The sequence below is a fragment of the Tympanuchus pallidicinctus genome, unplaced genomic scaffold (genome assembly GCF_026119805.1).
Source record: "Tympanuchus pallidicinctus isolate F22 unplaced genomic scaffold, pur_lepc_1.0 scaffold1, whole genome shotgun sequence".
NCBI lineage: Eukaryota > Metazoa > Chordata > Aves > Galliformes > Phasianidae > Tympanuchus > Tympanuchus pallidicinctus.
In genome coordinates, this window is record NW_026294618.1 from 87,235,775 (window position 1) to 87,251,662 (window position 15,888).

At 41.1% G+C, this 15,888-nt stretch overlaps 1 protein-coding gene across 2 annotated transcripts in view; it reads right to left on the reverse strand.

Annotated features, from left to right (window-relative positions):
• Nucleotides 1-344: 344 nt before the first annotated feature.
• KCNH1 (potassium voltage-gated channel subfamily H member 1) overlaps nt 345-15,888 on the reverse strand; it is a 179,284-nt gene continuing 163,740 nt past the window's right edge. The window contains exons 11-12 of one of the 2 annotated variants that reach the window (XR_008207123.1): nt 3,302-7,139; nt 345-2,419 (exon numbers count right to left, since the gene is read on the reverse strand). Coding sequence is in view for 1 of the 2 variants with exons in the window: in XM_052684355.1 (XP_052540315.1) it covers nt 6,291-7,139 (849 nt within the window). In the remaining variant the exon portion in view is untranslated. Of the gene's footprint in view, nt 7,140-15,888 lie in introns of both variants that reach the window. The other variant, XM_052684355.1, reaches the window with a different exon arrangement.

The following is a 15,888-nucleotide window of genomic DNA, read 5'->3' on the forward strand; positions in this document are numbered from 1 at the left end:
GATTTTAGTATGGATTTGCAGACAGCTGGTCCAGATTGGAGTCCACTGTGCTTCACAGAACACCTGAATCCACTTTACAGCAGCCCTGTACTTGTAAATCATGGTTGTACTGACTCACACAGAAGGTAGAATTCTGAGGAAACAACCTGAGCTGCTCACAAGTAAAATGGTAATATCAAACTTTTCTATCAACAGCGCTCTGGGTGCAGAACAGCAGCAACAAAATGGCAAGCCAGAATTCTAGAGACTAACTTAAAATCTCCTTGTTACTCTTAAAGTACATATTCAACCCATTAAAAAGCACACCAAAGCAATTATAATGTATAAAATAGTTTATTACTATAATAAATAAAATTAAACTTTTTTTTTTACAAATATTATTTGTGCTTGTTTAAAAATGTTTAACAGGGATATCATTAATGTAGGTGGCTGCATTTGTAACTGAAACATTCCAAAACAGTGTGTATGTGCACACACACTGTCTATCTACTGGCAGCTGCTTTGCTGACCACAAAAATAGTATCTACTCGTTCTCTTTGTCTGATCATGCTTCATTGAACAAAGTGACAAATGCAAAGAAAAAGAAACAGGAATATTTGGTGGATTTTGGAAAGGATAAAACCAAGTGAAATACATTTAAAAGCTCCAAAGCGACTGCAGTAACTGCATATCAATAAAGTGTCCATGCAGTGGTGGCTAAATACCGAAACGCAGACGGGTTTCCAACAGATGTACAAATATTGATTGTATGTAAGTACAATAATCTAACACATTCATTAGAAAACTCCATATTTCTTTATATAGCAGTTCATCCTGATACGAGATTATTGAATGTCTCTCATCTACAGCTAAAAGGATTCTTTTTCTATGTCAGTGGTCACACCTTCAGTGGGAGGAAAGGAAAAAGACATCCGCCTTTCAGAACAGCAAGTGAAAGCCCCAAACTGCTTTGCTGACATCAGGCATTTAAATCCAGTTATGGAGATGCTCTGGGATTACACATCAAATATGTTTGCACGACACTCAACAATCAGCTCGGAACAAATTACGGCTGCAGGTAAATTCACAGTAGCATTGTTGCACTGTAAAATAAAGTCTTCAAAACAAACACTTTTGTGATAGGTCGGGCTTGGATCCCCAATAACACAAAAGTGTTCACACAATAATTATGTCTGTTTTGGAAAGGGAGAGGACTATTGGAGTAATTTATTATCCTAATAAGAAGGCATTAAGTGGAGAAATAAGCGTGATTACCAACAAGTGATTTCCATTAGATTTAGAAAGCTAATCAAAGTGCTTTATCTTTAGGCAACATTGTAAATACTACAGAACATGAAGAAGGAAAGAGAATGGAATCACAGTTTGAAATGTTTCACTTATGAAAGGGTCTTAAGGCTAAATGTTGGCTATATCTTATTGCAAAAAGCATTATTTTTATTTAGTTGAATCAATGCTTGCCACAACAATGTGGTCAAAAGTATGTCAGATTAGTGGATACAGTAATCTACTGTACTATACCTCACATTTCTGGAGCTTCCCCTGCCCGGGTCTCTCTCTAAAAGGTTTCTGTTAATAAATCAGAAGTGCGGCTGAAACACAGACATTGTTATTGCCAATACACACACAGGAGACTACAGAGAAAGGAAGAATTAAGTAGATGCTCTTCACCACCTAAGACCAGGCCGAGAAAGCAGAAGTGCAGTGACCAAGTGTCATGTGAGAAGGACAGGCTCAGCACCTTGAGACAGCCCCCAGTGCCAGGAAAAAGAAACCCTCCTGTTCCACAGTCCCTCCTGCAGGAGAAGCCAGGAGAGGCAATACCAGGGCACCTTGGCTTCAGAGGTACTGTGAGCAAGCAAGAAACAGTGGCTTACAAGCTGTTTTCCCACCAGCTATGATACAGCATTTTTCCAATTTCACATACATTTCTGGTTCCTGACTAACAGCACCTGCCAGATCTCTCAGTCACAATATCAGCCAAACTAACTGTACGAAGCTGAGACTGCTAGAGAAACCAGAAGGTATGGCCTGAAAGTTCAACATTTAACAAACAAGATGCTAGCTAGCACATTCAGTGGGTAGCTAAGGGGAAGATTTTAGTTCCCTTCTTGAACTGTAATCATTAAGTGAAGGATGTGCTTTTACATAACAGAAATCAATCCATATTATCTATTGTCTATACACAGATACTATATATACGTGTGTATGTACACGCAACGGCACAAGCGTAGTCATACACATTGCTGTTTGTATAGCAAAGACAAATCGTAGTAAATTCTTTCACAGACTGTGATTGAAAAAATATCACCAGATATTCACAGTAAATATCTTGTTCAGTTCATTAAAGTGAAGTACTGTAGAAGCAGAACATCACCTTCGAAGCTGCTAAACAGGGTGTTCGCTGGGATTCAGAGCAGCACTGTGAAAGAGATTTAAAGCAAGAATGGTGTTTGTAAAAGTATACAGGTAATACCAGACAGAAGTCAATGTAGCTGAACATGGAAGGGATGAGGGTTGGTTTTTGCTTTTTAAATCCTGTGCTGCATATTGGTATTCTGGTTAAGTACGAACTTCTACAAGCTCCCTTTGTAACAACCCTGAGCCCCGCCTCTTCCTCTGAACTACCAGCTTTTGACTGAAATCTCATTCCACCATAGGGTAAAAATGGGACACAATCTCTTGTTCGTTAACACGGGTTGTTTAGCAGGTAGTTAAGTGGTAGAAGCACTGTGCCAGAACACAGAATGTAAACCGCTTCCTTGTTAAGGGGCAGAATCTCATGTTCAGAGGTCATCCATTTCTAAGATGAAAAATAATTTAAGTGAAAAGGCTTACCCAACACAAATAAAAGGAAAAGCTCACAAATAAAATGGAAGAATAAGTAACAATTACCGTGGATATGCGCACCACCCAGCCTTAGGCATCCAAGTTTAAGGCTCAATGGAGAAAGACAGATTTACAACATAGCTGCTTTCAGTCACTCCCTAAACAAATCTCTCTTCATCTGCTGAGCCTGGGCAATACACTACAGGTCCAAACTAGTCTGAGGGTCAAGGGAGTCCCATAGCAGACAAGGTTTCGCTTATTTACCACTAAGTAGCCCAGGGAATCCAAAGACCAAAGCTCATCCTAAATATTATATTTTTTCAGATTCCTTCACAATGCATAGTGGTTACTAAGGGATGATGCAGTCTTCTACAACTAGCTTTAGTACCTGCCAGTTCATGAAATCATAATAAAAATGGATCTGACTTGTTAGAGCTGTGCAAATCTCAGTGACATTGCCCACTTCAGTGCTGACCTGGAGCAGATGCCTTGAAGGTGTCATTGGAAGGAGTGCAAGTTCTTCTGGAGATTCATGACTGCAACAGAATCAAATTTGGCCATAATCTTCAGTGACATTACATTTTAAGTGTAATTCCAGAGTATATTACAATCTTTGAAAGCTATACGAGTGGATTATAACTGACTTTATAGGCTCTTAAAAAGGCCTCATAAAAGCCTTAAAAATGGACTCTGTGCTTCACCCAGCCCTGGCCATGGAGCACGTACCTGTATTCCAAACTGAACTAAACTTCAGGCTGCACTTGGAGTGCCCTCAGAAATGGGGACTTATGCTCCTTTACTCACCGAACCGCATGTGGTGATGCAAATAATTGTGAGGCTTCTAGGATTAACCCTGCCTTGACTCCAGGATTAGGCAATCAGCAACACCAGAAAAACCTTAAACATATCCCTGAGGACACATGAAAGATACCACTGAGAAACGTTAACATGGACACAGCAACAGAGGACTAGGTAATCTGCAACTGTGCATCTAATCCTACATCTGCACTGCAACACTGGAGACGTTAGGCACATACCTGGGGGGCAACAAACATTTCCCCTCTTATCTGGTCTGGGATAAGCTAATTTCCATGTTTATCAGACTGCAGGTAGCTGGCTGCCAGCTGAGTTCAGCAAGACTTCCAAACATGTTACAAAGGAAACACAACGCTGATGAGTAATTTGCCTGGATTAGAAAACTGGCACCAAGTGAACCGCTCAAACCCCTCTGCAACTCCGGGGCACTGATTACAAATACATGTATACTTGCAAACCTGTAGTTTATTTTTACCTAATTTCACTGCCCAATGAATTTACTGACCGAGGAGTTTGGAGAGGAAAACACGTAGTAATTCTAATCTGAAACTGCTGTTGTATGGATCCCTTATGGAAATGGCATAGCTATTGCAGGTAGCTGTTGCCATTCATACTGATTAAAGCACCAAACACACCGTGACTTTGGTCAAAAAAGCTCTCCTCAGTATGCCCCAGACATAACTGCAAAAGACACCAGCTTCCACTGGAAAAACCCAAACTTGGAACTGGAAATAAATATAGGAAATGGCACCTCTGTTTCACTGTTTCCTAGCAAGTCACTTCTGTAATGCCTTTTCTTTCTGTAGGGGAAGTAGAAAGTTGCAGACAGATTTGATCCAGATGCATTTCGGGAATCTTTCAAGACTTGATTAAAATTTATTATTTGTGGACACTCCTGTACTGAACCAGCATGCAAGACCCTTGAAAGCTAACCCTAAAGCAGCTGCAAACTGCAGTGCTGTCCTCAGAACAGATAAAACAAACTTACTGCCTTCAAGGCCTGAGCTCGTAGCTTTGCACAGCACAGCCCCAATACTGTGTGTGCAGTTTCACTGGTGGGCCTTGCACTTCCCCAAGGATGTATGGCATAATTCTGCATGGCCCCATGCAAGCATTAGGCCACCAGAAATCCCTCCTAATTGGTCATTTCCCTTCTCTCTTTCTTACTTAACCCAAATCTCATATCTGCTCCAAAAATTTATGTGTTTTTTTTAATGTAAATGAGTTAGTACCATAGAAAAAGAATGAGAACTACTCCCACAGTGTGTTAGGACCTACTGCCAGTGAGAATGAAAAGCTCAACAGTTGCACCATGCTTCTGGACAATAACCTACGGTTAAATAGTGAGCATACCAGACCAGTGGAGAGAATTTACTGCAGATCTATACCTATGTCCCAAGGTATGGAATCTTCTCTGCTACCCTAAATAATGAATAATGAACAGTCATTTTGGTAAAGTGCTTCAATCTTCCTCCAAAAAAGATATGAAAATATAAGTTTTGGAAACATCTCCTTCTTTAAGAAGCAGATCTTCTTGTTTCCTTGCTACAATAGCACTTGTATACAGTAAGCACTGTGTTTCTACCTCCATTTACTTTCTAGATAGATTAGATCAATAACAATACATCCGGATATAGAGAAAAATGCAACAATTTAAATTCTATGAAAGTTCTGTGAAAGCCTTTGGCTACAAGGAACACTACCAAAACAGAAACTTCTGAATAATAATTTAACAAGAATCAAAAGAGCAGATTCATAGCAAAGACAGGACATAATTGCTACAGTATATTTTCACAGGGAGGCAAATCTGCAGAATGGTTATTGACACTGACACACAACACATTCTGCAGTGGGCAGAAAGTGTTCTGCACGTTCTGCAGGTACACAGCACACCCAAACCTCCGTCCTCCAGCAGAAATTAAAAACACAGGTAATGTTCTACGACATCTGAGACAGAAGTCCAGATTTTGAAAATCAATATCCTGACTCAAAGAATGAAAATGTGGATGAACCCATTTACTAACAGACTTGAGGGGTTTTTTTGTGTGTTGTTTTTTTTGGGTTTTTTTTTTTTACATTTTTTCCCTTCTTCTTAGCTGTCCCTTGACTACCCAAAAGTAACTTTGGTATTGAGTAGCACAAATTCTACTCCTCTTTGCTTTATTACAAGTACATGAAAATATACTGTGGCATTTAACATGCTGTACGGGTGACTGAAACAGTGACAACAGCAGCAGCAAAAAAAAAAATGCTGAAAGCACAAGCACCCTGGCCAGTCCTTATTCATATAGGCAAAAACTGAGCTAACTACATAAGGCATGCTCCAAAAACCTAAGAGGTCACCTGGCGCTCACAGGGATGGCTGCTGCTTTCGGAGCTCTTATTCCAACATCCTGAGGGAGAAAGAGGGAGTGGGGAGAATGGGCACCAATGGAGAAAAGAAAAGCTTTATAAACTGTACCCTTGCTGTCAAAAAGACTTCAGAGCCAGCTGCCATCTTGACATGAGGTTGCAATTCCTGCTACTGTACCTTTTTAGACATAGGGAACATGCTTAGTGAATTGGTCCCTCACTTGTTTTCAAGATTAAATTTAAAATGTTAGGGGGGGGGTGTTCATTTGATTGACTGTTTTTTATAAAGAAACACCTCAGCTAGCTCCAAACATGTCTTTTTCTGATTCTGGAGACTGGGGCCTTGATATTTCAAACAACTCCTGTGGTGACTGGGAGCTTCTTCTTGAGGTCAATATCCTAAGTATCTCAGCGAGCTGTTTTTCTATATTGGTCATTTTTGTGTTTAAAGCCTTGATGTCCTCTTTCAATTCGTGTTTCACTTCTAGCATGGTAGCCTGAAGAGTCTGTTCTGGGATAGGATAAAAGGAATGCTTGACCTCGGTGAGGACCGGGCTGCGGTCCTGTGGGCTTCTTGTCTCCCCAACGTTATCCAAGCGCAAGTCACTTTTTGTAATGCCACTGTCACAAGAGTCTGTCTTCTTCAGGGTAGCTTCTCCTGAAGCTTTAGTTCTCTCTGGTAACGTCTCCATAGATTCTGCTTTAGAGACTTTATTCCAGTCTTCACCTTTCCCACAGGCGTCTTTGAATTTGGCCCAGCCTTTTCTCCGGGGGTAATCCCCTGATGCTTTACATCCTGTGTACTCTGACGCGGGGGCCTGAAGCTTCGCCTGGTCAGAAGTCCCAGAGGTTGAAGCTGACTGATATGACACAGGGGTTGCAGGGCTCTCCCGTACGGTCACAACGCTGGCTTTGACCACTGAGCGTGCGGAGGAGTGCTCGCCTAGGATGTTGCCCTTCTCCACATCCAGGTCATCTGGATCTCTGCCTCTCTCAGCTGCAAGCCGTGCCTCCTTCTGCTGCCTGAACCTCTGAAACAGTCGGCGGACAGGGTGATCTGGTGGCAAAATCAGGGGGGCTTCATTCTTCCTTTTCATTCTCTCCTCTTCTTCTCGTTTCACATCGCTGATTTTCCGGAATACAATCTACACAGGGAAAGAGATTTCAACGCTGTCATTAACTGCAAGTTTGTTAAGGAGAGGAGTTGTAGAGAAATAATTATTTGAAAGATTTTATTACTACTGACAAATGAATAACCTCTGCGCATTTATAGCAACATTACCACAGTTCTCAAGTGTCTTATTTTGTGAACGTGGCTTTGTTCATTATTTAAAAGCATACATCATCTGTCTTACAACATCAGAAAGAAAAAGCTCTTCAGTTCCAAGAAGCCAGCAAGGCAGTGCCATTCTAAATGCAACGATCCCAGGAACTTACTTGCTCTGTTTTGTGTCATAAATGACTTCTTATATTTGTTTTTCTGAGTCTACGTTTGACCATCAATTTTCTAGAGTTACAAAGACTCTCTTCCAATCTTACAGCAGCCTCATCCCAGAGCTCACTTGCTATACATCACACAAAAGTTCTGATATTTTAAGGACGCTTGGCCAGTAATAGAGTGAGCACAGCAGAGATGAGTCTGGACTCTCCAAGCAGCAGTCTGCAAATTACTTCTTGTACAGTCCCTCCCACACTCTCTTCTAGAAGCAACGTGCAGATTAGAAACAATGCAAAACTCAAGTTAGTCCCAGTGCTACAAGGACAATGAAGAATGAGCTCTGAGAGATGAGGAAAAGCTATCCATGGCTGATGACTACAGCAGCTTGAAGAGCTTCTCATTTTATTTTTTTCATTTTTATGTGAAAATACACTTTTTTGCAGGAAGAAACATTAATTTTCTGTCTGTTCTCCTAACCAAGCCTTCCTGAACCTGTGAGCTAAGCAGTCTAAGAGAGCAGCCTAGGGGCCTTCAGTACTGATTTTTATATTTATATTATTACTGGTGGAATGCTGAAGGTGATCCACTAAGCAATTTGTTTTGAGGCTTCAATGCAGAGCATAAAAGATGTAGACCCCAGCTTCCACAGAACACTGTCACCTGATGTCTTCAGTTGCCTTTGGGAAAACCTACTCTAAATCCTTATGCTCCAGAAATAACTTTCTGATTCAAATCATTACTAGTAAATGTGTAAACAAACCCACCCCTCCAGTGCAGAGAGATTTAAATTAAAACAAACATAATAAGCACTGATTCACTGGCACACACACACAGCGCATGTTGCTTCTGACTTCAATGCTTCTTGACAGTTCTGTCATTGTGAAGCAGGGAAAAACACTATCTTAACATTGTGTCTTCAGGAAGAAGTTGTCAGACTTGGCAGCATTACCCAGATGCAAAAGAATAAAATTAGCACAAATGATATTTTATTTCCAAGCTGCAATTAGGAAGCTAAATGTAAGATGAGTAAAATGAGTGTTTGACCGTACTACTTTTTTTCCAGGAAACTTAGTCTGCAGCAGGCTCAGTATAAGGTGGACAAAGCATAATCCTCAGTAGTGAAAGAATAACACTTACGGGAATGGAGTATCAGTACAGTGATCCAGGATAATGGCTTCCCACATGCTGGCAGTTCTCACTTTAAGTGAAGGAACAGTGCCAGCCCGAAGCAAGAGCAGCTGCCCTGCATGCACTGCTGGAGCCTTGCTGTGTTGGGGGTCAGTCTTGCAGCAGGCCTAGGCTGGCTCTGGCTGCACTAAGCTCCAGCAAAGCAAGGCAGCTATAAACCAGATCAATTTGTCTCTGCAAACTTCTGCATCCCCAAGCACACCCTCTGCTGGAGCTTGCGTGCTTGGTGCTGCTGTGGACATCTATGACCTGCACGGTGCCATGCCAGGCAGACGCGCAGTTAGCAGGGCCACCATCTCTTTGCCCATGAGCATGTTTCTGCATGTGAGCAGTCTCAGTCTGACCTATGGATCTGGTCCATGTTTTCCCTCAGTGCTCAGAAGAGACGTACAAATGGGTGCTGCAATTGTCACCATTACAGAGTCACCAGGAACAGCACCGTGGTGCTTGAAAGAGCTGAAGGCCAGACTGCTTCATAGAGTCCTTGTCCAGTTCAAGTCCTGCTCAATGCAGTCTGCTCAGCATTTTGTCTTCTAAGCACTGGATTATCTCTGACCTTTTAGTTATTGGCTTTTCTAACATAAATGAAGGTGTTATTTGACAGAAGCTGCCCCCACTACTGCCCAATATAGATGAGAAGGCAATGGAGGAAGTTACAGGCAATAACTGCTTAACTCATACTAGCCACTGTGTCCCATACAGCCCATGGCACAGGCTCCATGCTGGAGTACAAGCAAAGCAGATATATCAGCAAACACAAAAAGGCAAACACTGAGATGTATTGTTGGCAGTTCTCATCATCCTCACAGGCACTGCTGCTTCCTGCTACACTGCCTAGGTGAGGCCTGTTGGTTCCAAGCATGGCTGGGTGTGCCACCAGCCTCCTCACTGAGGGGTGCTCTGCCTCACGGCCCCGAGCATGCCCACTCCTTTCCTGCAGACCAGGCTGCATCACAGACAGGAGCCTACGTGGAGGGATCAAGTACATAAAATATTGCAGTTATCTTGGTCTCCTCACTAGCATGCGAAGGAGGCATGCATTTTCCATTTTACGTGAGGCTTTATACCAGCCACAAGGCAGTATCACACAGCAACAATCACCTGCATGAATGCAGAAATGCAGTCCTCACATCTCTTGTCCTGTTCAACATATCTACTTATGTGACAAATTGCGCTCATGCAGTGCAAATTGAAGCTTGTGTACATTTGCTAGGGAACACAGCCTCCAACTCTGGGGTTGGCTGCTTTACCAAACTCATAAGACACCACAGAAATACCTGCCAGACTGCAACCTGTCTTTGGGAAGCCCAGGAAAAGCTGTCACTGGTCCCATTTTTGGCAAGCTCCTCAGCACTACGTTTTCTGAAGATAGCTCCATGTTATGTATGGAGCAAAGGTTTTATAACCATGCAAAGATCAGCAGTAATTGAAAAGACCTTTTCTACAACTGCATTTTGGATTTTTGTTGCTGCTATCTCTTTTAAGGCTAAATACAAATCCTGACACATAAAAAATACAAATAACTACTTTAAAGGGATACTTTTCTTAAAATTGTTGGGGAAAAAGCAATCTGTAAGTGATAAAAGATTTGGAAGCATCCAAGATATGCAGAAAATGTGTTTGTTATGCTGACATATATATACCTGCTCCCACAACGAGCCCAAGTGCAAAGGAAATGAAAACAGTTTTCATTTGTTACGAGAAAGAGAAGTATGGACCTACACAGTAGTTTTAATGTAGAATTTGATAGGGCTATAAACTGAGGTTAAATCCCCAAATATGCCCAAGCTCCTAAGACAACTTTTAGTTCAATTTCTCTTCAATCAATCTTTCCAAGCATTAATTTTTTTCTGGGAAGGAAGAATGTAGAGGTTGTACCCTCAGAATTTCCCAAGCTGCATTAAACTCCAACCAGTGCGAAAAGGTCAACTTTGCAAACTGTGCACTTCTCCATAACATCATCATCTGCAAGAGCAAAGCATGCAGAACAGTGCGAGCATTTTAGAAGTATGCAAAACCCTAACTGTGTTAGAAGAGCCTGAACTGAGATGAAGTAACAAGAAATACAAACACTAGGCATAAAAGCGCACCCAACACACTTCCATTCTCAAGTCTTTGATTAAAAGGTGCTGAATCTTTTAGCTCTACAGGAAGGCCTCCCAGGATGCCAGAAACATGAGTACTGGGGGGATATTAGCCTAGATTTGCATAATAATAATAATAGTACAGAAAATAGCTCTGTTAGGCACAGAATACTGCAAATGCCTCATAAACATTTGACTGAGGTATAACTGAGGCAGTTATGGTGACACTGTAACAATTTTATTTTTGGATAATACAATCAGAGAAATGGAGAAATGCACTGATACCTACTAGCACATCCACGCCCCCATATGTGCCATTGATCCATGACAGCATAGACTGTGTAGCTGCATTCCTGCCTGTGCATGAGCAGTGTCTGAGGAAGAAAGACAGGATTACATCCAGCAAATCTTCCTTTCCTCAGTATATGCGCTGAACTCTTCAGTAAGCTTGGGGGCAAAGTTCTGTCTCTTTTTATCTTCAAAGAGTTCTCAGGCTGTATGCATAGAATCAATGCTTTTAGAGTTTAAGGTCAATATTTATCCTCAAAGTATTTAAAAAAAGAAAAAAAGGTGAATGTAGATGAATACCTGCACTATCTCTTTGGTTATCAAATGTAGAATGCCCATCAACTATCAGAAGAGGAGGCTCAGGGGAGACCTCATCGCTCTCTACAACTGCCTGAAAAGAGGTTGTGGCAAGGTGGGGGTCGGCCTCTTCTCCCAGGTAACAGCAACAGGATGAGAAGGAATGGCCTCAAGTTGCACCAGGGGAGGTTCAGTTTGGATATTAGGAAACACTTCTTTTCAAAAAGATTGGCAATGCATTGGAACAGGCTGCATAGGGAGGTGGCAGAGTCACTGTCCCTGGAAGTGTTCAAGAAACATGTAGACGTGGCACTGAGGGACATGGTCAGCAAGCACGGTGGGGATGGGTTCAGGTTGGACTACGTGATGTTAGTGGTCTTTTCCAGCCTTAATGATTCCATGATTCTATTATTTAGATCTTCCTGGGCTCAGCACTCAAACCCAAGGCCCAGTTAAATAACTCAGCAGGGGTATTTTGCATTAATAAGATTTTCTTAATTTCTTTATGGTAAGACTAGAAGAAAAGCCTGCAGTGGCTTCCAGTGTAGGGCAGGCAACAAGTTTGCTCTGAAGGGAGATTCCCAAAGAGAATCTTGCAACAACTAGATTATTTCTTGTAGAAAAACATCCTATTTGGCAGCAATAGAGAATCCATCATCACATCTTGATAAAAGATCCCTACAGGTTTTGCTTCAAGGCTGAGATTATCTGACGTCAGCGGCAATTCTGTTCCTTCATCCCTCACACTGTTGAACATTTACTTTTAGAAACTAATTCTAGAGTCTTATGTTCAAAAATCTCTGCAGAGGTAGTACAGCTAATGTACCATTGTTTTAAATTTTCAATGTAACATCAAGCTTCCCAATTTTAACTCTTCTAATTCATTTGGATTATTTCCAGCCTTCCCACAACTTTCAAAGTCAGTAAATTCTCCTTCTTGCCCAGACCTAGGATATATAGTTGATTTACTTAAGTACAAGGTTCCCTTTCAAAAAATCAAGTAAAGCAAAATATCCTACAATAAGTCTTTCAGCTGTTTCTCTCTGCTGGCTCACTGCTACTTATTACTATTCTCATCTCATTATTTGCATTGACCAGATGTTTCTCTAGAACTAACTAGCAGAGCTTCAAGTTGTTTTTACTGAGCAATAAGGAAAGGAGAAATGGGCACAGGACTGCTCACTTTGTTTCATGAAGACATTTCAGAGAACCTATATTAAGTTGGTCATTACAATAGAACACTGCCTTGCAAAAAGATGAAAGCATGACGTGCTTAACAAACAACAGTGCAACTTCAGCAGATGCAAATAAAAATAGAATAATTTGAGTGCCTAATTCCATTACATGAAGACTGGGAGGTAGAAGTGAATAATATGAAGGGGTGTATGGCACAGCAAAAAGAGGAGTAGGCAGAGACTGGATAATAGTCAGTGCCTTATCCAATATGAAAACAACAGCAACAAATGACAGTTGGAGTTGCATAAAGAAGACAAGTTCATGGTTCTTCCCCTGAATACAGTAGACATTCTGAAGGTAAAAAGTCAGCACAGATACAGTAAGAGAGCAGGCAAATACTAGGCAGAGAAAGACGCTCAGAGCTAGCAACTAGACAAAACTAGTAACCTGCTCAGGAAAAATAGTTGGAGGCTGCAAAGGTATCTGTAAGAATTGTCACATATGAATTATTGCTTCCTTAGTTATCCATAGGCAACCCTAGATAATTACATAGGCCAAATCCAGATCTGCTGCCCTACTACCAAGGAAACATTTCCAATGAAGGTGACAGAGGAAATACCAGAAGGGCAAACATCAGAAGAAAATATAATAGAGACTCAAAGATGCAAACCTTAAAGATCTGAGCAGACCATTCACCTATTGGAGACAAATGTTTACTTTCATTGCATCCTCTCACTTCACGCTGGACTGAGGAATCGAGTGGTTTGCAGCATTACATAGATTTCACACAGCTTTGTAGCTTACCCAGGTTTAATGAAACCGCTAAAAACAGCACGCTGTTTCGGTCCCAGAGGGAGACCACCTGGTGCACATGAGGAATTGAGAAAGCCACTGTCTCTACCTGCTACTATAAGGAACAGCTTACTGCCATCTCTGAATGCCTGGGAGTCCACTAAGTGCACTAGAACAATGCTGTCAGCAGAACAGTAGCAATTCACGTCCTTTAACACTCTCCCCTGAACGTATGCACAGTCCCAGGAAAATAGCAAACAGAAGGGTGAGACAGAAGTAACATGTCAGCAACTGTTTTCTTGCTGTTAGCTGATTGTAAAAGCAAGCACTGAGACAGCATTGCATGAGACAGTCTTGAAGATCAGGGGGAGCTTCATTTAAAACACATTATGAATGTAGAGAAAATCATATTCTGTCAAATGCTAAAAAAGACCTGCTTGCATTAGAATTGGAAAGGATCTTTCAGTCTTCTGCAAAAATACCCGTTTCTTTTCAGCTTTGACTTGTGAGAATTTAACCAAGACCCACAGGAGAGGACAGAAATACGGATTTCATCACATTTCGAACCAGACTGTCATTATGGAGTTACTATAATGAGGCTCCTAGCCACAAAGCTGCTGCTATTATTAGCTCTGGAACCTTATTTCTTTCCACCTCTATAGCATGCACAAATACTACAAGATTTGGCAGGTCTTCCTCAGCATTAACAGCAAGTAAGATGGCAGCATTTTGATCCGGTGCTTAATAATTCTCTTTCATGGATGCAGAAACATTCACAGAGTCTGGAAGTGCCAAATATCATAAACAATTAAAAGCTTAACATTGCTTCATACAATATTCACAGAAAATGGACTTAAGTGTGAGCAAAACAATCATGAAAAAGGCATTTATTACTAGGCAGCCCATCTAGCATCTGCCAACAACTGATGAAAATATCTTTAGGCTGATGTTAGTCCAATGAAAATTGGACCCGATTTTAGAAAAAAAAAAAAAAGAAGAAAGCAATAGGAAATAGAAAAAATAGAAGAAAGAGGAAGGAAAAAAAAAAGAAGGCTTGACAATAAAAACACCTTTGACACCGATGTTAAAGAAACTAAAGCTGCAATTCTCACGTAATATAGGATCAAGAGGGCAGGCTCACAACGCTTTCCACCAAAACCTGCAATGGATTTCACTCCCATTATCTATAACCATAGTCAGTTCCTGGACTCCTCGTATCAGCTGCACTTTGAAGACATAAAGGGAATTTGTGTAAGAATGTACATAAGTACACAGGTCACATTTATGACAGGCAGGAGTGCAGATTCCATTATGCACTTTAAGCTTCAAGGCACAATCTACTAAATACAGATACCTCTTCAAAGAGTGGTGCAAATCATCCACTCAGTATGTCAAGTGGCTTTGACTGTGGGCTTCAGTACATGGGATTTAGGCCCATGCAGAACAGAACGTCTGCAGTAATGCAGCAGATGTCAGCAGCTTTGTACAGGGTGCAACAGCAGAATTTGGTTTCTGTTTCTGAAAAGGTAGAAGCTCCTCTCCAGCTAATGTCACATTCCTCCCAAGGCACTCCCAAATATTCTTACTTCTTAGTAATAACCTGAAGATTCAAAGTAAACTAAGGCTTGGAAGGTGTTGGCAGTAGGGATGTAGGGGAGCGTTTGTGCCAGGAGTGCTGGGCAGGAAACCCCAGATATACATGGAGCACGCACAGACCAGAAACCAACAAGCAGATGTCCACAGCTCTCTTCCACCTCCAGGAGGCTGTTGTTCCGTGTGGAGCCAACTCAGTTCCTCTAACAGAGCACTACCTGCTTACTCTTCAAAAACTAGGCTTCTGCGCACAGCTACATCATTAATATGCAAGTGTTTGGAAGAAGCACTAATTCATAACTTAATGAGTATCCTTGCTATCCAGATGAATAGAGGTAACAAGGTTTTCAATCTAGACAGTGTAACATCTGGGGTAACTGTTACTGTCAGGAGCGCCATCAGCTTCAACAGTACTGAAGCTCCTCTCTGTGACAGCATACTTTGTTGCCTAATTACAAACTCCAGAAATACTGACTTGAATATTAGCATTTAATCATGTCACTATTATTTATTTAGAAGTTCCACACAACTCAAGACTTCACTCCTTTATGTCGAACTCCTCATTCTAATTCATGCTTACAGGCAATTTTAGTGTTGAGAGAAAAGGAAAAAAGATTTTGCAAAAATACTACAAAAATAAGACGGAATTATATGACCAGAATAATCAGCAGAAATAATAGACAAAACCTGATGTAACTCGATCCACAAGCCTACCCTAACAATTTTTGAGTCATCACGAAATGTTTTTTCTCCTAAAGAGGCTCTCAAACACTGTCAGTGTAAATTTAGAGAACAACACATTTAAAATTAAAAAACACATCACTGACATCGGTCAGTAGTTTGGATAAACATTCACAACTGCAGCACATTACAGCTCATTTAGCAACCCCCTTCACTAAATTATGAGAAGAAAAAAAGAATCACAGGAGAAAAAAATCAAAATATATATTGCTAAAGATCTACTAGGACTTCATTATTTGTCAAAGGCAATGTTCTATTACAAACAATATTGAATGTGTGGGCAAAGATTTGGTGAGA